General features: G+C 48.9%; 1 protein-coding gene across 5 annotated transcripts in view; it reads right to left on the bottom strand.

Annotated features, from left to right (window-relative positions):
* Nucleotides 1-3,450: 3,450 nt before the first annotated feature.
* The window catches only part of TDRD6 (tudor domain containing 6), a 1,508,150-nt gene continuing 1,485,814 nt past the window's right edge, over nucleotides 3,451-25,786 (bottom strand). For all 5 annotated transcript variants that reach the window (XM_069605809.1, XM_069605810.1, XM_069605812.1 and 2 more), the window contains one exon: nucleotides 3,451-3,907. In XM_069605809.1, the coding sequence (XP_069461910.1) occupies nucleotides 3,864-3,907 (44 nt within the window). In that variant the 3' untranslated portion in view covers nucleotides 3,451-3,863. The remainder of the gene's footprint in view (nucleotides 3,908-25,786) is intronic.

Raw genomic sequence — 25,786 nt, 5'->3', positions numbered from 1 at the left:
CAGCTACATTGTGCCAGGGCTTTGCTGCTTTTTATAGAAGCAGCTGATGCAGCTGTGTCCTTATGGCTAGCAAGGAACGGAGAGGATGTCCCTTATCCAAGCTTTGCCCAAAGTCCCTCTGAAAAAGAAATTGGGCAGGAGGAACCACATAACCACTGCATCTACTGCCTGCACCACCACGATGCTAGAGCTGTCTTCACGGACCGCGTTTGACAGAGAGAGGAAGCAGCTGTCCTGGCATCACAGGCAGGTGAGAAGGGGCTTGAAAAGGGAGAAAGAAAAGCAGAGAGGGGTTAAAAAAAAAAGGCCATTTGGGAAGAAGATGAAGCTACTAACCACCAATGCTAGAAAGGGGTCCATTGCCCCAGTCCAGTATCAGACACTTGTGGTTTAAAGGTGACCGAAGGGTATGTTCTGGCCTGGGGAGGCCAAAAGAGGAACCCACAAAATCACCAGGCAACAAGGATACCCTGTGCCCCCCACCTTGAGAAGATTCAGAAGATTGTTCAGCTCTTCTGTGCGGAGCATACGCCAAACGCCCAGTGGAGAACCCCTATGACTCAGATACCCGGTCTAGTCAGAGGGGGGCTTGGAGGGCAGCTCACAGTAGTAGGAAGGTGTGGTTTAATGATAGGATGGCCTAGCCCCCCCAAGGAGACACAATTACGAGCCAATGGCTCCTACTGGCGGCATGGGCTATTAGGACGAATGCTTGAGTGATGATAGTATTGACATTTCTGAGTAGTTAGTCAGGGTCAGTGAGAAGGGTTGGAATGAGTGGTGCAAGAGCTTTGAGACAAGTATGCAGTTCTGTTGAGAAAAAAAACAAAAGGCTGTAGCACAGGTCTAGTATGTTAGAAGTTTGCAGCCATCGCTGAGCCCATACCAGGTAGAGATGCGGTATAAAAGGTGCAGCTATTACCACACGTTGGAAGTAGGAGGGTGATCAGCATTTAACAGCACCTGAGGAAAGGGCCCACTGACATCAATGGACTCGTATATAATAACAGGTTGAAATAGTATCTGGTTAAACATTAGAAGCCAAGGTCATTAGACCATTTTATACAGGTGTGTTCTGGAAAAAAAATGACTTGACACTAACGTTCTCTCCAATAGGCGTTCCTCTGACAGATTCCTTATCAATGCTAATCCTATCTGCAGTGCAACTGATATTCGGAAACCTTTCTGTCAAAAGGGGCCGAGCGTGGCTTCGCCAGAAGCCTCTACTCGCCACACATATGGCGGTACCTCTACCTCTTCCCCTCAAGAAGCGGCTGCCCAGTAGTCTTCTTGGGGCTGCCTGACCTCGACTGCATGGAATTTAAGAGGCTGAGGGTTGAAAACCCTGACCCCTATCTGGAGCAGCAAAGGGCTGCTGCAGAGCCAGGCCCAAGGACTTTGCTGTAACCTTTGAGAACTGGAATTTCTGAATGGCCTCATCTACTTTAGCCCCAAATAGGTTCCGCCCATCAAAAGGCATGTGCAAAAGCTTAATTGAACCTCATGTGTGAAGTAAGACATCCTCAACCAGGTGGGACGCCAGACCACTGTATTCGTGGCCATAGACCGGCCAACAATCAGCTGAGTCCAGCCCCGATTACAGAATCTGACGAGAGGCCTCTATGCCATCCTGGACAATAGATGGGAAGCACTATCTCGTCTGCCCCTATGGGGATGCACTCTGCTGCATTGGCCATTGCGGACTACAGACTGAAAGAGAATTTCACCATTGTACAGGAGGGGCTGAATGCATGGATGGAAATGCTACCAGATGTAAAAAAAACTTCTTTCCCCAGGCACCCTTTCTCTTATTTCACCCCATCAGGGGGCGAGGGAAGGTAGATTTTCGGTTTGCAGTTTCAGCCTGTACCACTGAGCTCTCTTGGGAGGCATGAGTGGACTAAAGGGTCGGATCTGAGGGGGCAGGAGGGCACTTCGTAGCCAGGTCCCCGTCAACTGCAGTTGCAGAAGCGGGCCTTTCCCACACCGTCAGTACAGAGACTCCCACACCTTCAGTACGGGGGACCTCCAGTGCTACATGGAAAGGTAGGAGAGCCTTCCTTTTGCGGCCTTCATCCAGGATGTCTGTCAATTCAAACTGAATCTTGGGTCTGGATGGAGCAGTTAAGCCTTGGGTATGTTTCAAGGGGAGTGGAACAAATTCCAAAGGTGTTCCGCCGTCAACAAATCCGATCAGCGCAGAGGATGAAGTCGGAGTCAAGACCGACGCCTAAAGGTGTAGCCTGACAGGGCATGTGGACTTTGTCCCTTTTTGAGTCCAGGTCTGAGCCCATATGTGTGCAGCAGTGATCACCGTTGGATTCCCTGAAAGTCCCAAAAGATGCAGTGGTTCCAACCTGCACCGAAGTCGCTGGTGCCTTGGCCAAGATGTCAGGCATATTGAGGCAAACATCCTCCCATTCCTGCGTGGTAGAGCATTGGGTTGGGAAAAGTATCTGAGCTGCCTTTTCTTGGTATTCCCTGGAGTGGTGGTTCTTTTTAGATGAAGAATGTCAGTGCGAGTATTCACTCGGGAGCAAAACCTCTTGCAATGGATGCTCCCTTTCTCCTTTTCCTTGCTCTACTCAGAACGACGTTCTGTGATGCGCATCCCTAACGGGACCTTAGTCTTGTGGGTGTAGGTACAGATCTTAGCTGCCCTTTCCCAGGGGGCTTTCGGGTGCATGGACAGGCACAAACTGCAGTCCTAGGTGCCGTGGTCCTCGTCCAAGCACAAGAGACAAATCCTGAGCACATCCAATACAGATATATGCCAACCGTAATCCGTGAAAGCTTTGAAAACCAAAGCTTTTGCTGGATTGGGCATGATGGGGAAGAACATTTTGAAAATAAAGGCACGTGTTTCTGAAGCAAACAGTGTGCAGAAAAAAGGAACAAGGTCACAGGCTGCTGCACCTCAATATAAACGACCCCAGACGCCATGTCTGACTCGAGGCATGTACAGACGGTGGGGGGGGGGAGATGCCCCTTGCTGGCGGAAATGTTGGCAAAGACCAGCTGCACTGTAGAGAAGATATCATAGATGAGGTATCCATGGGAGGAATAAATCTATTAGAATAGAAGTATATAGTATTAAGTGTAGACCTAAAAGGAAAATCAGAGACGGGTTACAGGCAGGAAATACAACTTGGCGGAAGGATTACCCAGAATATTTATTGGTGCATACTCTGTTTTCTAGTTGATGCTATCTTCCTAGGAGTGTGTCACAATTGCTATCCTTGCTTTTTATAACATATAAACTGCTACCAATCCGCGTTGTATGCTCCAAAATAAAATGCTTTTAAGCACTATCAGTACAATGATAACACACAAGAAACAAAATATGAGTGTTCCTTCTTGATCAGGTGGGCAGATATTGCATGAGGCGAGGTATGCAGTAATTTCTTTTACAAATATAAAAGGCACACTTAGTTTCTAAACTCTTTCCAGCTTAGGCTTTATGGGTTTTATTTCAAAATAAGATTGCAATTTACATATTTTTCATTTACAAAATAAGCTTTAACTTTAGTGTTACACATAGAAAATGTCAGAAGAAGACAAGACTAATATCGTGATATGAAAAAGATGCAATAAATAAAATAGGTGGTGGTGAATTCAGTCACACAAAAAGCATGATGATTAACTTCTTTTCAAATGAAGGTACTACTTGTATTTCACAAGACACTTTATAGTCTTGGGGTGGTCATTATGAGGGCTTTCCATTAATATCCAACTAGACAGATCTACTTTTCAATTTGAATATACTTTTCCAAAATGAAGGATTCTTCAAGTAAACTGAAGACTGTACTCATCCCACCAGTGCAAGCTTCATCTGCAACTAAAGAAGAGGTGTCCAAGGCATCTCACGTGAGGCAATCCATAGTCCCATCTGAATTTGTACTAGAAACTGCATAATTAAAATGCAAAATTAGACAATGCATCCAGGTAAACATCAGGGAAAACGAATATAAAATTAAACAAAGTCTCCAAACACAGAGGGCATCAACATTGTCCATAAAGGCCCACTTTTTCCAGACTTTAGGTATGTTGTTTATTTTTGGGGAACCACTGTTCAGTTATTCAACAGCACATATAAACAAGCAATAGACAATCCAATAGGTGTGGATTTGTAAACTTATAGGGTATGTTTTCTTGTGAAGTGCCAACAGGACAAAAAGGATCAAAAATTACATCTGCAAAACCAGACAGACTTCTTTTGGCACCGCTTCTTGTTTCCACTGCATATCATTCCCATGACTTACAATTTATAGTGCCTGCTAAAATGCTATGTTGTTTGCTCTACAGCATTATTTGTTTAAATCCATCCTCGCAGCACTTATGCAGGCATGCCCCATGCTAGTTTTCATTATAATACCCATGAAGCCTTGCTTGGATTATATATTGATACTTCTTGTAACTCATGTTATATTCCCCACTATCCAGGTTGTGGGTGTTGGGGGGAATGAAGGGCTGTGTGGTTGCAGCCACAGTGTACAGGCTTAACAAGTCCTGGAGATGCAGTGTGTTGGGGGCAAGGATTAAACTGCCGAGAGTTCCTGGCGGCTGGTGCACCATCAGGAACTCCTTTTAAACTCTGTGACAAGTGCTGGTAATTATTGGGTCGCCCTTAAGGTGCCCAGTCCCAGGGGTGCCTCCCAAGCACCCCATTTATTCCCTATGGTGAATTTATCATCCTACATTGGTTTTAGGGGGTAGGCTGGTGGCAGCTAATATTTAGTTTTGGCTGCACCAGGGGCGCAAGCCGATTTACCGCATTAGTAGCCCAATGTGCCTTTATGGTAGCTATTGGGGTACTGCTTGGTCTTTTTAAGTCCTACTCTCGACCAGTTTGTTTAGGGGGCTTCCTTTGTTCAGGGAAACCACAAGGCAGGCCTTACAATGCCATTATGGCCACATGGGCTCAGACACTGTACCTGCTACTACTCGCTTGTTTGCCTTCCCTTTTCCCCACAATGTAAAAGTACTGGGTCGTATGCCCTTGGGTTCTGTGCGCTGAATAAATGTCAAAATAAAATAACATTGTATCCTCTGTGGTGGTTTGGACTGGTTTAGACCACTCCCTGGGCAGGCCATTACACTTCCTGTGGGGGTGGGCCTGAGTGTTTGGAGATTTTTGAGGTCAACCTGATTGGCTGGCTGCCAATACCTTGGTTTTAAATCGCCTAATGGGATTGGTGGGCTGGCATAAGCCGGCCCCTGTGAGTGAAGGAATATACAGAGGAAACCCTGTTCCTGAGGTCAGAGCTGCTTGATTTTTGGAGGATAAGCAGGCGTGGGTTACATTGACCCACTCAGCAGAATTCCCATCCATAACCAAGCTGCGCTTCTGCAGTCAACAGCAAAATGGCTGCGCTGGCTCCTTGGAGCACCACTTGCATCAAAACTGCATTTGTCAGCGACAAAAGGATGGATGCACCATCTTGCCAAACACCTATTGGGCGAGTTGGAACAGGGAGCACACCGAGAAAAGTGCCAGTGTGTTTTCTTGTGTGCACCAAAAGAAGCGGTTTGAAAAACAGCGCTGCTCTGCTGTTTGCTAAAAAGTACCAATTGAAAAGGGAATATTTTACACTAAAAAGGATGCTGCCCTGACGCTATTTTCATCTATTCCACATCACATTGCTTTCATCAATAAGGCCCTGCCATGCCCATCCACATTGTGCTTCAGCAGAAGAGATCATTATCCCTAAATGACAGGCTAATGTCAAGCCAAATTTGAGAAATCAAAAGAATCTTCACTTTTAGCCGTGCGGGAAAACGCTTAACTTTTGGGTTACCAAATGTCAAAAATCAAGGCTTTAAAGAAATCCTGGCTCTACAAACTGCCGGATAAAAGAAACTGAACAGGGCTGCAAAACAATATTGGGAAGCCAGATGAAAGAGAAACACTGAATTTAAAAGGGAAATCATAGCAGCTTTCACCATGTGTCAAAATGGGCTTTTGCAAACCAAAAGAAAATGCCTGTTTTAAAAGTACAATGTTTAGTAAAAACGTGTCCGTGCCTAGCAATGTAAAGGGGGTTTTGCTGGGGAACATATATGGGATGTTTTACTCAACAGGCTTGTTTTTGATTCAGACCAAAATAAAAGAAAATAAAGGAATTAAAATGCATTGGCTGGATTTTGCATGCTCCAGAACCAATCTTTCTGCTGGATAAACTGAGGCCTTCCCCCAAAAGGAGCCACCATAAACATCTGGGACACGTTAGTGATAATTGCTACCTTGGAAAATTTGGATGGACCAAGACAAAGAAATGTCACACGCTCGTCAGACATTTGTCTGGGCTTCAGGCTCCAACAATAGAGATTCTGGAACAGCAACCTGTGAAGTAGGGCAAGTGGCAATAAACATTCAATCAAACTGGGAAACCCCCATGGCCAATCTGGGCTGAACTGACAGTTGGCGGTAGCTTGAAAGAAATGGTCCCAGTCGAATTTGGCTCAAAATCTACTTGATGAATACACTTAAGACTTCTCTGCAACAGGACAGCTCAGAAATGTAAAAGTTGTACAGTTTAAATGTGATTTCCGTGGCTTTCAAATAAGATATTGTGGCTGCCGATAGCATGTATGGGACCCAAACGCCAGAAGAATGTGAATCATGGGGAAAGGACATATGATGGAATGTTAAAAATTAATGGAAGGGGGCATGGCCAACTGAGGACGCTGACGAATGCCTCCTCGGGGAGCTCCGTGCTCCCTTCCAGCCCCGAGTCCCAGATCCCCCTTCGAGCAAGTTTTGTACCCCCAACGATGATCTCCAGGGGTGTCTGAATATCCGGGGCACCCGCTGGGCGAGTTTGCTGCATCGAGGTGCCCGGCAATAGGAGCCGTAAAGATTTCTGCGGCGCGGGCCGCTCCTCCTGCCAAGATGGTGGCCAGTGACCCGGGGGGCTGCGGAGCAGAGCCCTGGGGTGCCCTGAATGAGGCCCGCCGGTTTGAAGAAATTTAGCGGTGGGCTTCGCGGTGTGCGGCCGGTGGGGAGTGGAGCCGGGTTCCTCCCCAGCATGTTGTATTTGTCCCGGCTTGCTGCTCTGTGCCCCTCCCCCAACCCCTGCACCGCCGGCGGGAAGACTGACTGCGGGGAGGCCGGAGCAGCTGCAGCAACGGCGGCAGGCAGGGAGATGCCTACACAAGGAGGCGCCTGGCAGGCTCTGAGGGCCGAGAGCGCAGCGGGAGGTGGTGAATGGTCAGGCACACTGGAGCACAGGGCCATCTGGGCCCATCGTCGGAGCATCGCGGCGGCCCCCGAGGCGGCGGAGGGGAAGTGGATCAAGGGCCCTGAGCACAACAGAGTGAGCTCAAGCAGCCGCATGGCCAGCAAAAGGGAAAAGCAGCAGATGCGGTAGGCATTCGCCCCAGAGGAATAGCGTGGTTGCAGGGATCTGACACCGGAGGCAGCCAGTGAAGAGTTTAATTGTGGGATAAGCTGAGCTATCCTGGCTACCTCCAAGTACTTCAGCACTCAACCAAACGGCCTGGAACCACCCGCGGGGGCGAAATGGAACACTGAGGGCCGGAGAATGACACTTGACCACGTTGGCAGCCCCTCCTCACAGGCAACACAGGATTCCTTAGGGAGGCACAACATCGAGAGGGTGAGTGGCCCTGGACCCCTCCCTCCCACCTACACTGGTCCAAAGCCAGACCCCCCCCCCCCACAAAACTCCCTCCCCAAGGGGAGCAACAACTCTGAATCCACTGAGCACAACAGGGGCCCCGGAAGCCCCCACCACAAAATAACCGCACACGAGCCGCGAGGTGGCCCACCGCGACTACCCCCTAGCCCTCATCCCGACACCAACCGCCAACCATCCCTCAGCACGGCCTCTTATCTCAGCAGGGGCTTGGGCCGCAGCACGTCAGACCACTGGGGTGAGGAGTTACCACCAGAAAAAAGACACCAACCGGAACAATTTGCACTGCAGCAAAGCACCCTCATACCCCCAGAGGTTGGGACCACCACCAGCACTCTAAAACCCAGAGCATCCAACCACCCCAAACCATCAGAAAACCCCGGGCCACGGAACCTCCCGGTCAACAACTCTCCCGGGGGGCCCCCCCCACAGGACCAACAGCTGAATCACACCACCACCTGGCCAAGAGACCACTGAGGGCCCCCGAACCCTCGCACCAACACCCATCACCGGACCAAAAGCCAGGCCAAAGCCGGTCAGGCACTGAGACTGCCGGACCGGCCCCAAATCTCTACGCTGCGACCTCAGCACATCACACCTAGCCGGAGACTCGGACCTACCCCTCATGTCGAAAAAACCAGCGAAGCAGGCAGGCATAGCTACTCTCCTATCCACCCCTGCAACAGATAGATCCATGAGGGGGTGGAGGGGGCGCCTAGAACCAGGGGAAACCAATGCTGGGAGCATGCACGCAGAACCACCCCGGGAGGGCCCGACTCAGGCGGTCACAAAGTCTAACCTCCAGGACCTCCTAGCAGCATTGACCAAAACATTTCAGAAGGGCACCGAGGAGGTAAAGAGCACCATCACAGCACTCAAAACGAGAGTGGGGGAACAAGAGACAAGAACAATGGAGGCAGACACCACCCTGTACGAGCACAGCTACGAAATTGAGAAGGGGGCAGACAGGCTGAACACACTTGAAGCCCGCTGCAAAGCTCTCAAACTCAAGCAGGAGGACTCGGAGAACCGCTCCCGCCGCAACAACATTCGCCTGAGAGGGATCCCCACATCCATTCCAGAGGCGGACCTCGAGCATTTTGTGAGCGATCTTTTCCGCTTCATATTCACCCTGCCGGACGACTCCCCCCTGGTGCTCGACAGGGTCCACAGAACTAGAGTTAAATCCAACGCCACGGCCGGCCGGACGTCCTGGCAACAGTTCACTACTTCAAGGTCAAGGAGGAGATCATGCGGGAGGCTAGGAGCTACCCGCGAATACAGTTCAGAGACGCCTCAATCTCCCTTTACCAAGATCTCGCCACCACCACACTCCAGAAAAGGAAAGCACTGAAACCAGTGACGGAATGGCTGAGGGAAAATGGCGTATCATAACTTTGGGGCTTCCCCACGGCCCTGACTTTCCCCTGGAATAGGAGCATCCGCCACATATGCAAACTACATGAGGCCGAAAAACTACTGAACCCAGCAGCAGGGGGAGGAACTAACAATGAGGAAGCGCCCTCAGACAAAGAAGACCGGCCCTGGTCCCGGGTGGAGAGGCGCCGAAGAATTAGGGTACCCCCACTCAAAGGCAAGCGCCCAAGCAACTACGGCTAAGGTGGGGCGACACCGACACCCAGGTTCCCCCGGAACAGACCAGCATCGCCAAAAACCAGATGCCAGCCACTAACACTGGACAGGCACCGAATTCTTTAAGTAAAACACTTCAACCTCACATACAGCTTTCACCGCCACGTAATAGAGGCCCAAGGGTCTCATCCGCAAAGGATTGTGTTGGCCAAGCCGGAGCCCCCGTTGGTCGAAGGCTGGCCCAGTTGACCAAGTTTTGTTTTAATGGGGGAATAGAGGGGTGGCCACCGAGGGGGGGGACAAACCCCCAACACAGGTCCCAGCTCACCTGGCAGCCGCTCGCACAGGCCGGCAATAAGCAGAGCATGATGGTGCCCACTAGCTGCAAACTGCCCACTCCGAAATGGGGTCATCCATTAAGAACCTGACTATGATCATCTGGAATGTCCAGGGCCTCAACTCCCCCAGGAAATGGAAGTCCGTGGAACACCGCCTGACCCAGCTAGAGGCGGTTGTAGTCTTTCTACAAGAAACCCATCTCCTAGCCGCGGACGTACAGAGTCAAATACCAAAGGGTCCCTAAAAGATACTTTGCATCCTCTGGCCAGAAGAGGGCAGGGGTGGCAGTCCTGCTCAGTCAATCAGCAGCACTGACAAAGGTCACGGTCAAACAGGACCCTGAGGGCAGGTTCCTAACGATTAAAGGCCTACTGGTCAAGCTCCCAATAACCATCATAGCAATCTACTGACCAAACAAAGCCCAGGGGTGCTTCCTACGTAGGATCCTCCCAGTCATATCGTCCTTTGCCAAAGGCAAACTACTGATCGGAGGGGACTTCAACCTCACCCCGGACCCAACCATCGGCAAGACCCTGCCGCCCACTGGAACAGACTTCACAAAGGCACGGGGTTCGCAGAATTCCTAAGAGAGACGGAGACAATCGACGCCTAGAGGCTGGCGAACGACAAGACTCATGACTACACTTTCTTTTTGCATGTCCACAGGGGTCTCTCCAGGATAGACCTTCTACTCATCTCAAGCTCGCTGTTTCCAAGCATCGTCAACATACACATCGGCCCGAGAGTGATCTCCGACCACGCCCCAGTCATAGTGCAGCTCCAGACGGAAGGCCTACCAACACCGCAACACAGCCTAGAAGCTGCAGGACTATCTCTTCACAGACATTGCAGACAGCCAGGAGTTGTCGGAAGCCCTCACTAACTACTTCACGGAGAATGTGGGAAAAGGGCCTACAGAGGCTATGCTGTGGGATGCCATGAAGCCAGTGATCCGAGGGCTCACCATGAACTGTTCAGCAGCACACAGGCGCCGGCACCCGCTAAAATCAGAAGAACTGGAAACGGAGGTAGCACAGAAAGAGGCAAACCACAAACGACGCCAATCAACAAGGTCATGGAACGAGCTACTCAAAGCTAAAGTAGCCCTGGAAAGGCACCTGGCAGACCGTACAGCCCGAGCGTTGACATACACGAAGCAGTACTATTACCTGAACAGCAACAAAGCCAACCGCCTATTCGCACATAAGCTCAAGAAAATACACACCAGGAACAACATTTCAGTCCTATCGGACCAAGGTGGGACCCCACGCTGCTCTGAGGCCGAAAAGATGACCATCATGACCAAGCACCATAGGAAGTAATGTCAGGGAACCCTACGGAAGCGGCAGCAGATGCCGCCTACCTGAGTACGATCCCAAGGCCACCACGCCACCCACAGAGGGACACCCTGGAAGACTCTATATCCGCGGAGGTGTCTGAAGTGATCAGTTCCATGAAAAACACGGCTCCTGGCCCAGACGGACTGCCCGCGCCATTTTATAAGAAATAAAACCACATCCTGGCCCCCAATCTAGCTTCACTTTTCAACTCCTTCCTCGAAACTGGCTCCATCACCCCCTCCATGGAGGAATCGGTCACAGTTTTGATTCCAAAACCAGGAGCAAACCTAGAACTCTGCGCATCATTCCGCCCAATTGCTCTAATGAATGTAGACTCCAAAATCTTCTCGAAGTTACTGGCACGCAGGCTCGCCGGGCTCCTCCCAGACGTTATTCACCTGGACCAAACAAGTTTCATTCCAGGGCGCAACACCTTGCACATCATCAGGTGCACCTTAAACATCATTGAGAAAGCCAATAGAACTGGAGAAGAGCGAGTGGTGGCCTCGCTCGACGCCCACATGGCGTTCGACATGCTGGACTGGGGCTGTATGAGGGAGACACTGTGTCACAACGGAATTGGCCGGAAACTCTTGAAATGGACGATGGCTAACTATCAGCACCCCACCACAACCCTGAGGATCAATGGCGCCAGATCCCCAAGAATCAAAATCACTGCCCCTTGTCTCTGCCCCGTCAATGGAGCCGTGCGCCTCCAGAATCCAGCAGAACCCGGCAATCCTGGGCCTCAAATTCAAGGACGATACCTACAAAGCGGCCCTATATGCCGATGATGTACTGCTAACACTTACGCAGCCAAGCACATCCCTCACTGCGCTATGGGAGGAGCTAAACAGCTTCAAGTCAGCATCAGGGTTCTCAATCAACCTCACGAAGTCCACAGCACTGGGCATCAACATTCCAAGAGCAACGCTGGACTCTATAGCGGCCTGCCTCCCAATCCCATGGGCCAGATCCCACTTAAATTACCTAGGCGTCCGCCTACCAAAGCTAGCAGAACGCACCTACAAGCTAAACCTCCCGCCCCTACTGAAGGACCTACAGTCGGATATGGCCCGCTGGCAAGATTAGGAAATATCCTGGCTAGGAAGAATCGCAGCACTCAAGATGAGCTTGGTCCCTAGACTGCTCTACCACTGCCAAGCCCTCCCGGCAGCAATACCCAAACAAGCCAAACAGAAACTGCAAGCAAATATGCTAATATTTGTTTGGGGGGGGGGGGGGGGCAAGAAGCCTCTTGTAACCAGGAAAGTCTTACTTAGGAGCCCGGGTCCGGAGGTCTCGGAGTCCCTGAGGTTGAAAGGTACTGTCTAGCTGCCCAGCTCTCAGCGGCATTCATGTGGCAACCTGGCATCAACAAGCCCCGCTGGCTAAAGCTGGAGGAGGACTGGAGCCAATAACCACTGGGGTCCCTCCCCCACATCACATGGCCCAAAAATCCCCCTAATGCTGGGCCCCTCTCGACCACCAGGAACACGGAAAGCAGCTGAAAACAGGCAGCAAGGAGGTGGAACTGCAGGAGCACGGCGGGTCCACTCTCTCCGATCTGGGAGAACCCAGATTTCACCCCAGGCCAAGGGCAGAACGTTTTTTCTAAGTGGAAGGCGGGCGGCCTGCAGCGCGTAGCGGACTTCTACCTAGAAGACTCTCTACTCACCTTCGAGGATTGCAAGAGAAAATTCCAGGTACCGGAAACCGAGAGGTTTCACTACACCCAGCTCTGTCATTGGTTGTCACATGACTCAATGAGAATACATGGGCACAGAGAACTGTCAGCACTGGAGCTAACGACAACCCCACCCAGGGGGAAGATCTCCACCATGTACAGGCTGCTGGACAGGGCAGACCCTGACTCCAAGGAGCCCTACATGACAGTGGGAGAAAGACCTAGGCAGAGAACTAGACAGGACCAGCTGGGAGCGCATCTGGAGAAGAACCCACAAGACCTCTAAATGCATAACGAACAAAGAGGGAGCCATCAAGGTCTGTGTAACGCTCACCTGATTCCCGTAGAGGCGCCGGTCTTGACTGGGCGTATACCGTATCTTCAAAGGTGACGTGTAACACACGGCTGGCTCTTTGGGCTGGACCTCTGTGCACTGTATGTTTGACTCGAAGGGTAAGATGTCTGCAGATAGAAAATATGGGATTAATGAACTGGGTTATTGAATGTCTCTCTCTTCTTCCCTTTCTCTTCTCCTGTAGAACCCCGAAGGTTAACGCTCTCACCTTAGGTAAGTGAACGCCGTGCTCTCCATCTGCCTCGGGGCAGGGTGCTGTAACCAGTTTCTTCACTGGATAAGGGGAGCAGGCCTCTTGACTTCAGAGGACCGCTGTCCGTCGTTTACTGCACGAACGGTAAGTTTCGAGTAATTCTAATGTCTTTAAAGTCTTTAGTAATGATGTCTCTTGTTTTGCAGGGTTCCGGCGATGGTGGATGACGGGCTGAACTGAGTTGAAGATGGAGCCCGTGTGATGAATAGAAGCGCCTGGAAGCACGTAAGTAAGCGCTTGTTGCCTGCTTCACGATGCGCTCTAACTGTCTTTTTATTTTGCAGGTACAAGTTCGGAGCGGCTGCAGGGTGCCGGAATACCCACTGGGTTAGATGTGGAAAGGAGTAATGGCACGTGAGTATTAAAGTTCTCCAATGTCTTTAAACGCACCTTGTTTTGTCTTTCAGATGCGGGATGCAGCGCCGAAGGCCTCCGGAGCGTGCGAAGAGTTGGTAAGCTTTTGTCTTTCAGATGCCGGAATGCAGTGTGAAGACCTCCGGAGCGCACGAAGAGTAGGTAAGCCTTTGTCTTTCAGAATGCAGCGCGAGGCGTTGGTGACAGCCGATGGCCCAGGTAAGTGAAGAGCTGTCACTGAAGACCGTAATGCTAACCTGTTCTTTCTTGTCTTTATAGGTGTTGCTGAAGACTGGATTCAGGATGGTAAGCCTTTTTCCTTAGGCCCAGGATCAGATGCAGAAGACCCGATGAGCGTTCTGCTGCAGAGGATGCAGAATAACGCAAAGCAAGATTCATCCATCGGGTGTGGTTTAAATAGCCTCCTGTAGTGCTTAGGTGTCTCCTTCCACAGCCACGCCTAGGTCAGAAAAGAGTTCCTGCTTTCCAGAAGAGTTCCAGTGTTCTGAACCCAGGGTGTGGCTCCTGCCCCACCCAACAGGAAAAGTAGTTCCAAACAGAAGAGGATCAGAGGCTCAACTGGCAGGCAAGTAAGCAGCATGGTCTGCTGCAGGTAAATCCACCCAAGCATTATTAGACCCGGCGCTTCCAGCGCTGGGACTGGGCATATTTATGAGCCTGGTGCCACTGGCGCCAGGACTGGGTCCAAAAGGTCCCAATTGGGACTGGTTGGCACTCGGAACCTGGGTTATGAATCTGCTTCCAAGGGAGTTGGGAAAACCCTGACCTTTTGGAAGCAGAGATCATGACAGTACCCCCCCTCAAGGCCCCTCCCAAACCGGGCTTCTCCGGGGGTTTTGGCTTGTCAGGAAATGTTCGGTGAAATCTTTTGATTAGGCGAGGAGCGTGGACATATTCAGCAGGTTCCCAGGATCTCTCTTGGGGGCCGTAGCCTTTCCAGTCAATTAGGTAAAATAGTTTAGATTTGGAGATCTTGGAGTCCAGAATGCTTTTGACTTCAAACTCGAGTTCCCCATCAACTAGGATAGGTTTTGGAGATTTAGTTAGTCGGGTTTGAGGTTGCACGGGTTTTAATAGAGAGACGTGGAAGACCGGATGTATCTTCATGTGCAGGGGCAAGTCCAACTTGACCGCTACTGGGTTTACTATGGTAGTGATGGAATAGGGACCAAGGTATCTTGGGTTGAATGTGCGTGGCCCTTTTAGAGGTAGATATTTGGTGGATAACCAGACTTGATCCCCTACTCGATATTGAGGGGCTTCCTTCCGATGTTGATCTGCTCCTTTCTTGTATTGTTCTTTAGCCCTTTGAAGGTGAGAAACAGCTTCCTTAAAGGCTTGGGTGATTGTAGAATGCAGGTAGTCTACTGCTGGTGTTTCAAGATCTTGGAGGGGATCCAACTCCGAGGTTCGAGGGTGACTGCCGTACAAAAGAAAAAACGGGGTTTTCCCAGTTCCCGAATGGACAGAGTTATTATAGGCATATTCGGCTATCCAAAGGATGTCTTTCCAAGTTTTTTCAGTTTGTTGCAGCATGCAGCGTAAATACTGTTCCAGAGTTTGATTGGTCCTCTCGGTTTGTCCGTCGGTCTGAGGGTGGTGACTGGTCGATAGTCTCACATCAATTTGAGCCGACCGACAGCAACTTCGCCAAAAATGAGAAATAAATTGACTACCTCGATCCGAAATTAGAACCGAAGGAAAACCGTGCAGTCGGACGATGTTTTCGAGAAATTCTCGGGCCAGAGTTGCTGCTGTTGGCAAGCCTTTGAGCGGAATGAAATGCGCCATCTTGGAGAATAAGTCCACGATTACTAGAATCGTATTGTATCCGGAGCATGGAGGTAGATCGGTGATGAAGTCCATAGAAAGCGTATGCCAAGGGCGAGGTGGGATGTCAATAGGGTGTAAGAGGCCTGCTGGTCTTTCCTTTTGACTCTTGTTTTGGGCGCATACTCCACAGGACATTATAAAGTCTCTGATATATTTTTTCCAAGACGGCCACCAGAAGTAGCGCTTGATCTTTTCTGAGGTCTTGGCTATACCGGGATGTCCTTCCATTAAAGAATCGTGATAACAAGAGATTACTTCTTTCTGTAAATCTGTGCTGGGTAGGTATAATCGTTCTTGGAAATACAATAAGTTGTCCTTTACTGCAAAGTCCTTTCCTTGCAGATGCCAATTCTGTATGTCTGCTGGAGTTACAAGTTGCCTGGCTTTATCCTTAACTTCCTCTATGGATTGTGTGGCGATTACACCCAGAATTCTTTGTTCGGGAATGATTGGTACAGGTTTAGGGTTGATCAAGTGTTCTTCCACTCCCATCCGAGAAAGGGCATCAGCTTTACCGTTTTTTGTACCAGGTCGATAGGTAATTATGAAGTCAAACTCGGCAAAGAATAGTGCCCAACGGAGTTGTCTAGAGGATTGGGCTTTTGCGGTTTTCAAATATTGCAGGTTTCGGTGATCCGTAATCACAGTAACGGTGTGTCGGGCCCCCAGCAGATAATGCCGCCAAGCCTTAAAGGCAGACTTGATAGCCAGAAGTTCCTTGTCAGTAATCGTGTAATTGATTTCAGGAGGTGAGAATTTGCGGGACCAAAATGCCACGGGATGCAACTGATTGGTTACCGGGTCCTTTTGTGATAGAACTGCCCCCATGGCAAGGCTTGAAGCATCAGTTTCCACGATGTAGGGGAGTTCGGGGCGAGGGTGTTTTAAGATTGGTGCAGAGATAAATTTAGTCTTCAAATTCTGGAAAGCTTGTTCCGCTTCGGTAGACCATTCAAAACGTTTGTTTTTCTTTAACAAGGCAGTGATGGGCTGGACTATTCGAGAGAATTCGGGGATAAACCTGCGGTAAAAGTTAGCGAAGCCTAACATGCTTTGCACACCTTTTACGGAGGATGGTGATGGCCATTTGAGAACTGCATCGACCTTCTTTGAATCCATACGCACTCCACCAGGTGATAATATGAATCCCAAGAATTCAACTTCAGTCACGTTGAAAACACATTTTTCCAACTTAGCGAAAAGTGTGTGTTGATGCAATCTTTCGAGGACCATTTTCACGTGTTTCCGATGTTCAGATTCCGATGAAGAATAAACGAGGATGTCGTCAATGTAAACAACAACACACACATCTATGAGCTCTCTGAGGACATCGTTCATAAAATATTGAAAGGCGGCCGGGGCATTGCAAAGTCCGAAGGGCATGACCTGATATTCAAATAGCCCATACTTGGTGCGGAAGGCCGTCTTCCATTCATCGCCCTCTTTTACTCGTACCAAGTGGTAAGCTCCTCTAAGATCCAGCTTTGTATATATGCATGCTTTTCTGACTTGGTCCAGGAGTTCAGGGATCAAAGGTAACGGATATCTATTCTTAACGGTGATCTGGTTCAGGGAGCGATAATCTATACAAGTTCTAAGGTCTCCTTCCTTTTTTGGAACGAAGAACAAAGCTGAAGAAGCAGGGGACTTGGAAGGACGAATAAACCCATTTGCCAGGTATTGATCCAGGTATTGTCGAAGGTGAAGGTTCTCAGGCTCGGTGAGGGCATAAATTCTACTACAAGGAGGAGTAGATCCAGGTATCAGGTCTATCTGGCAGTCATAAGACCTATGAGGAGGTAGAGAGTTAGCCTGATCCTTCTGGAAAACATCTTGGTATTCTAGGAATTCGGGAGGTAACTGGGGAGTCTCTGAAGAAATTGCTGCCAGTGCAACACCAGGTGGAGGGTGACAAGTAGAGACACATTCTGGAAACTGGACCGTTCTTGCTCGCCAATCGATCAGAGGATTGTGTTTCTCTAACCAAGGTATTCCTAGAATAATCTGAAACTGAGGGGCCTTGATCACATCGAACACGATCTTCTCATGGTGTCCATCTTGACTTATTAGCGTCACTTCTTGAGTGGTATGCGTTACTGGCCCGGAGGCTATCTCCGTACCATCCACCGTAGTAATGACGTCCTTTACAGCCTTGGGACAAAGAGTTAGATTCATCCTCAAAACCATTTCATGATCCACATAATTGCCGATGGCACCGCTGTCGACGTAAGCTTCAATTGCACGTAATCGATCCGGATTATCAGGGCTAATGAGGACCATAGGTATCACGAAATGCGAGGTCACGGAACTGGTTTTCACGCTCGGCAAGAGGACCTCTATTCTTGTCGGGCGAGGTCGTTTCCCTGCTCAGAGTTTGTAACTTTGGTAACTGCAGCTCCTACTGCCTTCTTAGCAGGTTTCACCGTACAGTCTCGAAGAAAGTGCCCTGAGTTTCCGCAATAGAGGCATAATTGCAACTGTTTTCTCCTTTCCCGCTCCTTTTGTGTTAGAGGACCTTTCAGACCCCCTATTTGCATGGGTTCCCCGGAGTCTACTCCTTTGGAAGGAGTTGGCGGTTTGGAAAATACTCGAGCATCAAACTTGGAACGATCCTGTTCTGCAGTCTGTGATCTATTTGAACGACTAAGTCTATATAGTCCGAACAATCTTGTGGGGGATTCACTACTTGGGCTAACACATCTTTGAGCTCTCCACGTAGACCTCTATAAAACAGCGTAATCCTTTTGTCCTCAGGCCATTGAGTTTCCACTATCAGTCTGTTGAAAGACGCAATATAAACCAAAAGGTCTTGATTACCTTGTCGCAACGAAAGAAGCTCATTGTCCAAGGCCTGCCCCTGTGAATGTCTTGCGAACAGTTTTTCCATACTGAGCTGAAAAGCTTGAAAATCATGGAGGACCGGATCATCTTGATTTACTAGAGGGATCGACCAGTCTGCTGCATTGCCACTAAGGTACGAAAGCACTAAAGCTACTTTAGCTTGATCAGTTGGAAAGGCTGCTGGCCGGCATAAGAAATGCAACCGGCACTGATTGATAAATACTGCAAACCTCTTTGGGTCACCAGAAAATCGTTTGGGCGGAGCCAGAGGTACATTCCCAGGTAGGTTGATCTGCACTGGATTCATAGAGGATGTAGAAGGAAGATTTCCCCCAGATGCGGGTAACGGGGTCTGTCCGGCTTGTGACTGTAGCAATTGTCTAGCGAGATCATCTGTTCGCTCCTTGGAAATAATCAGTTCCCTTCTTAGAGCGTTCGTTTCCTGACGGGCTGCATGCACTTCTGCCCTTAGTTCCCCAAGTAACTGGGCTAGTTGGTCGGTATCCGAGGTTTCCATAGCGCCTGGACGGGAGTTTTGTGGTAGGCTTTGCGTTCTGTAACGCTCACCTGATTCCCGTAGAGGCGCCGGTCTTGACTGGGCGTATACCGTATCTTCAAAGGTGACGTGTAACACACGGCTGGCTCTTTGGGCTGGACCTCTGTGCACTGTATGTTTGACTCGAAGGGTAAGATGTCTGCAGATAGAAAATATGGGATTAATAAACTGGGTTATTGAATGTCTCTCTCTTCTTCCCTTTCTCTTCTCCTGTAGAACCCCGAAGGTTAACGCTCTCACCTTCGGTAAGTGAACGCCGTGCTCTCCATCTGCCTCGGAGCAGGGTGCTGTAACCAGTTTCTTCACTGGATAAGGGGAGCAGGCCTCTTGACTTCAGAGGACCGCTGTCCGTCGTTTACTGCACGAACGGTAAGTTTCGAGTAATTCTGATGTCTTTAAAGTCTTTAGTAATGAGGTCTCTTGTTTTGCAGGGTTCCGGCGATGGTGGATGACGGGCTGAAGTGAGTTGAAGATGGAGCCCGTGTGATGAATAGAAGCGCCTGGAAGCACGTAAGTAAGCGCTTGTTGCCTGCTTCACGATGCGCTCTAACTGTCTTTTTATTTTGCAGGTACAAGTTCGGAGCGGCTGCAGGGTGCCGGAATACCCACTGGGTTAGATGTGGAAAGGAGTAATGGCACGTGAGTATTAAAGTTCTCCAATGTCTTTAAACGCACCTTGTTTTGTCTTTCAGATGCGGGATGCAGCGCCGAAGGCCTCCGGAGCGTGCGAAGAGTTGGTAAGCTTTTGTCTTTCAGATGCCGGAATGCAGTGTGAAGACCTCCGGAGCGCACTAAGAGTAGGTAAGCCTTTGTCTTTCAGAATGCAGCGCGAGGCGTTGGTGACAGCCGATGGCCCAGGTAAGTGAAGAGCTGTCACTGAAGACCGTAATGCTAACCTGTTCTTTCTTGTCTTTATAGGTGTTGCTGAAGACTGGATTCAGGATGGTAAGCCTTTTTCCTTAGGCCCAGGATCAGATGCAGAAGACACGATGAGCGTTCTGCTGCAGAGGATGCAGAATAACGCAAAGCAAGATTCATCCATCGGGTGTGGTTTAAATAGCCTCCTGTAGTGCTTAGATGTCTCCTTCCACAGCCACGCCTAGGTCAGAAAAGAGTTCCTGCTTTCCAGAAGAGTTCCAGTGTTCTGAACCCAGGGAGTGGCTCCTGCCCCACCCAACAGGAAAAGTAGTTCCAAACAGAAGAGGATCAGAGGCTCAATTGGCAGGCAAGTAAGCAGCATGGTCTGCTGCAGGTAAGTCCACCCAAGCATTATGAGCCCGGCGCTTCCAGCGCTGGGACTGGGCATATTTATGAGCCTGGTGCCACTGGCGCCAGGACTGGGTCCAAAAGGTCCCAATTGGGACTGGTTGGCACTCGGAACCTGGGTTATGAATCTGCTTCCAAGGGAGTTGGGAAAACCCTGACCTTTTGGAAGCAGAGATCATGACAGTCTGTTACAGGTGGTACATGACACCAGAAATCCTTCACAAATGCAACCCTGCTGTCCCGCCACACTGGAGGGGCTGCACGGACACAGGAACGTTCCACCTCCTCTGGGAATGCCGAAGGCAGAGAAGTTCCGGAGGGAGGTCCTGGAGCACATCCGACAGATCACAAGCTTATCAATACCGTGGGAGCCCAGGATTGTCCTACTGGGAGACACAGGAGAAGGACAGTTCCCGATGACCGGCAACCTGGCGGACCTCTGCACACACCTACTGACCGCAGCCAAGATTTCAATCGCCAAGCTGTGGAAACTTCAGGAAGGCCCGGCAATCCCTGTGTGGTGGATCAAATGCTGGAACATCGCTGCAGCGGAGAAAATTACCGCCATCCGCCTGGGCAACCAAAACAAGTTCCACAGCACCTAGGGCCCATTCCTGGACTTTGTGGAAAGATTCCCGGGAGTGGCCAGACAACCCCCAGCGCTCCACTGGCTAACTAAAATGGACTAACATCCTAGCGGCCCCCTGGACCGGTGCACATGGCTGCCTACCCTATCGCAACCACAGCACCCATACCCTGTAACTTCGATCTGAGACTGACGCGACCCCTTCTCCCGGACCACCCCGAACACCCCCCCCCATTCTTTTCTCCCCTTTAGTTTTGTCTTTTTGTTCTTTTACTATGTTTCACTCAAAAGCATTTGACAAAGGATAAGGAAGCCTCTGTTTATAAATGCCAATGTTACATTGAAAAAAAAAATTAATGGAAAGATGCCTTATGATAATATGTACAGATGTATAAAGTTAAAGAATTTTAAGTAATATATTTCCCACCAAAAATTGCAAAAAACTAGTAGAAGGGCGAAATAATGTCCTACAACCGTGAGAATTGGACTGCATAAAATAGGCATAAAATATGTAATCTGCCTATGTAATTTGTTAAGATGCCACAACTGTAAAAATGTGCCATTTATGTCAAAACTGGGTTATGGCAAAATAAACTGTGGGAGGTGCTGGACATAGTTAACCCACATCATAAAGCTGAGGTCATGTCTCTAAAAGTCCAATCAGCTGACAGGAAGGCGGTAATGATTACCCCTGTCCAATCCAGTTGTTAGGGGCGCGCCTAGCTTAAGCCTGCCCCACCATATACTCCAATGATGTCATCATGCCTTATAAATAAGGGTGGCTGACAGAACTCTAGACACTCTCCTGAATTTCCAGCGCCTGTGTTCCTGATTCTACATTCATTTTACCAGATTTCACTACAAAGCCAAAGCATAGCTGACCCTATCTCAGCAAGGCCTTGATCCAGAAAATCCCACTAAAATCCCCACTAACCAAGGGGAAAAGCTGTGGTACGCCTGTGGGGAGCATCCTGTGACCAGACCAGCGGTTTGCCCGCTAGCTACCATCCAGCTGTACTGCTATCGAGCGACCAGAAAGGCCCAGCTGTTCTGCTAGGAGAGTCTGGCACTACCTGGTGACCCGAGCTGTGCAGTGACCAGTACCCAGTTGACTGTCCTAATATTCCAAACTCAAGCATGGACTGTAAGTATTACCCCATCCCATAGAAACACATAGCCTACCCCATCCTGATCCTTTTGTCTTTGTTCCACTCTCTAAGCAACCCTATCCATGCCTTGGCAATTTGTCCTACTGTCAGAATTCTCTGTGCATCTTGTCCGCGATTCCTAGTGTTAGCGCCATTCTTTCATTCACCCCATCGTGTAACTCCTTAGCAATATTTTGATTAAATACATTAATTTCCTCTAAAGAACAGAAGGACACTGCGTGAAGGGTTACAACTGCAGCATAACTTTAATATTCACGGGCGGCGTTCCTCTTTTCTCAGCCATTAAAACTAGTATAAGCAAAATCTATCTTTTCTTTTCCAAACCGATTTCTCTCTTCAACGGCTTAATTTTACCAAAATCGAACCTCCTTTTATCTTGCAAATCTCACCAAGTTCTCCAGCTAGAGACATCCTTTCACTTCTATACTGTCCCTGTGTTGTGCATCCATTTCCTAGCCCAAAAACTGCATTCCAATTTTAAGTATTTCACCCGTTTTTCATACAAAACCGTTTGTGGCATTTAAAACCGCATCCGTGTAAAATGCAACTTTCCATCGTGTGATTCCGGCTGCATCGTGTTCTTACTTTCAACTTGCTTTTGAACTATATGCCTTTGTTGATACCTTGCCTTGTGATTGCCAGTGTTTATACATTCCTGCTATTGTGAGAAATCATATTTGCCTCATCCATTTAACCGCAAATTGTCAATTACAAGTGTCATTTTATGCCATTCATTGCAAAGGGTTTTTGCCACTTATTTTGTGAGGGAAGGTCGGATTTTGAGTCTGTTTAATTCTGTTTGCTACACAATATTCCTGACTCCTTGCTGGTTCTCTCTGTCCATTCCAAATTCAATTTATAGGGGTTTGGGAGAGCATTACAGGGGGGAAACCTTAACTCGGGTGCTATCTAACCAAATAGAAAAAGTGCTCCTATTCATTTGTGCTTTGGTTATGTTCTTGTAGAAGGTTAACCAAGTGCATTGCTTCAGTTTCCATTGTAATTATCACCCCATTGGTGATTGCTGCCCGATATTAAAATTTGTAGGATTTCCTTTGAATTTTAAAATAAATAAATATTGTATTTTCACCAACCGGCCTGGTTCATGGTCCATTGTGACCCATGGTATTTGAAAAAGGGGGCGTGAGACGGGTTGTGTACCATCCCAAATTCAATTCGCAGACAATAAAGAGAAAGGCATCTCAACTGAGCACTGCCTCCAAGGCTTGGGGCAAAGGTCCTGGTTCGCTGTGTGTCGCCTGATTCAAATCCTTAACACAGGTCTACTCACCTGCTCAGGGATTTTCGTCGGTTTCCCATTTTTAGGCCGCCTTCTGGAAATACTGACTGGATGGAGTGGCCAGGGCATTGCTCCGATTTGGATCCTTGGCTGCTGGGTGTCCTTCCTGAGATTTTCTCATCCTGCTCATCTGCTGGCGCCAGGCCCTCCATCCATGGGCTATTTTCTGGGCCGTTTTACTGTATTTTACTGCTGTTGCCAGCCAAAGCATCCCACCTTGATTTTGGAAGCTGACGCCACCTGGAACAGTTTTGAGACTCGCCAAACCCACCAAATGTGTTTGCCTGGGTTGCCTCTGGCCACCACCATTGTTGTCCTACAGCACAGACTTTTTCTGCTTGTGTGTGTGTGTGTGCTGACCACATGTTCCTGCTGTGCCGCTGGGGTCTGCTGTGTGCAGGTTCCTCTGCTCTCCTGGAGCCATCTCTGTCGTGGATTCCACTTCTGGTTCGTGGGTCCCACTTCAATGAAGGACAATTGTTCTTTTGGGCCTTTCGAAAGAAGCTGCTACTTTCCATGTTGTTTCTCCCACTGCAAGTACTTACCTCTGGGCCCTCGGGGGGTGGGTTATTGCAGATAATCCCTCTCAGGGGTCTCTGTGGTCTGGTTGTTGGGTTCTGCAGGTCCCCTTCTATTGCATTTTCCCATTGCATAACACTGGAGCCTGAATCCTGCTCTGCATCTTTACTCCAGGGTCTTGAACCCTCCACTTGAACACTGGAACTCTTAAAAGTGACACTGCCAGGGCCTGTACTGTGATATTTTCCTAAGGTCTTCCTAAGGTCCCTGGAGTTCCCAACCAAGCACTGAATATTTAGACACTTCAGATGGACTTTTAAATCTGTACATTACACTACTTTATGGGTTATACATTGTATCGTTGTGTGTTGATACAATGTCCGCCTTGATGTGCTATATGTCCTTCTGGACCTAGATAATGTCTTTTTTAAAGATATCCTGGAATTGAGTAGCCCTCGTGGTTGTGTTGGACATTGTGTTCCCATGTGCTTAACCTCATCATCCAAGTGTTATACTGTGTTATAGGCATATGTGTTAAGTATCATACATCATGCAGGTGATCATACTTTGCGCCTAGAAACACTTCTGTAAATTCGCATTAAAAATGACAGTGCATACAACGGCATGGGAAGAAATAAGTTGGAAGAGACTTCAGCAAAACAACCTTACAAGGCTCAGAACTTTATTCAATTTCTTTGGGTCCATGTATTTACATCATGTCCATATCAAGCTAGTGTTGCTTACTGTGTTCATGCTTCTTTAAGCTTGTGGTTTGATTCATGTTTATTGTGACGATTCATGGGATCAGATCACTTCTCCCCAGGGGGAGCCTGTCACTGTTAGGCTAGGGAGGTGAGCCCACTACACAACAATGCCCCTCGGGGTGGTGGAACACGGGACCTCAAAGGGAGCAACGTCCCTCATGGGGATAAGGACTCCCATTTGTTCCGCAATGGAACTCCCTAATCCTCTTGCTATTGGGACAAGGAAACCCATCATTTCTGATGAGAAACTATCTGAAAGCACTACTGTAGGGTATTGTAATACTCCTTCAATTCTTCCTGTAAGAATTGATACTACCCAGACAGTAAAATAAACAGTCTGATTGCAGGTCATCTTCAAAGAATACTGTGAAAAAGAAGATTGGCATAGTTATAGAAACTACTCCTTTAACAAGTATAGACGGTACTGGGAAGAGGTGGCCCAGAGGAGGCGTGAAGAATGCACAATGGACAAAAAACAAGGACTATGCCACTCCAATGGGGAGGACCCAGCTGTGTGACATAAAGGAGAAAGGACTCAATGAAGAGCGAAACGGGCGTGAAGCCTGGCAGACCTGGGAAGTTCAAACCTGGAAGCAAGAAGCTACGTCAGGGAAGCAAAACTCCAGTTTGGAGGACACCGACAGCAGGTTGCATGAGTCCTTTGCAGGCCGACTCAGAGCAGGCCTGACTGGAAGCTGGGAACCGACTGACGGTGGCAGGACCTTGTGGAGTTGGACCAATCGGTCCATTAACTACGACAACACCGACTGGCCGGAGACCCCGCAAAGTTAAAGCATGACAGCAGGGAACAAAACAAGGAGCAGGGAGGGCCTGCAGCGAGAACCCAGTGACTCGACACCCCAAGAAGAACCACCAGAGCAGAGTTAACAGACACAGGAGACCCGGTAGTGGATTGGGGAAGGCAGCTGAATGTAACCAAGGCATCGAGAGCAATCTCCCTCATCTCAGTAGTTGTGTTATGAGTACTGAATATAAAGAAGGGATCATGAGTAATCTCCCTCATCTCAATAGTGGGGTCAAGAATATTGAATGGAAAGAAAACCTCAGGAGTTATGTCCCTGGTCTACCGAGTTCTGACAGAAGTAGAAAGTGTGGAGTTTACGCCACAAGTGATCATCTCAGTTGTGTCAAAGAGAGTGAAAGAGAGGAACGTATTGAGAGTAGTCTCCCTCAACATTCTGGCCTCAAGAGGGACAGTAAGGCCAGATATTACCATGAGAAGTCTCCTTTATCACAGTGCTAGAAGAAACCAAGGACACTACGGGAATAGTGTTTCTTTTTTTTTTTAAACTTTGTTTATGAAGGGAACGGTTCACAGCAAGACACTTCTC

This window comes from Ambystoma mexicanum, chromosome 4p (assembly GCF_040938575.1).
Source record: "Ambystoma mexicanum isolate Mex_15411 chromosome 4p, UKY_AmexF1_1, whole genome shotgun sequence".
NCBI classification, from domain to species: Eukaryota; Metazoa; Chordata; class Amphibia; order Caudata; family Ambystomatidae; genus Ambystoma; species Ambystoma mexicanum.
This window is presented reverse-complemented; position numbering and strand designations above follow the sequence as displayed.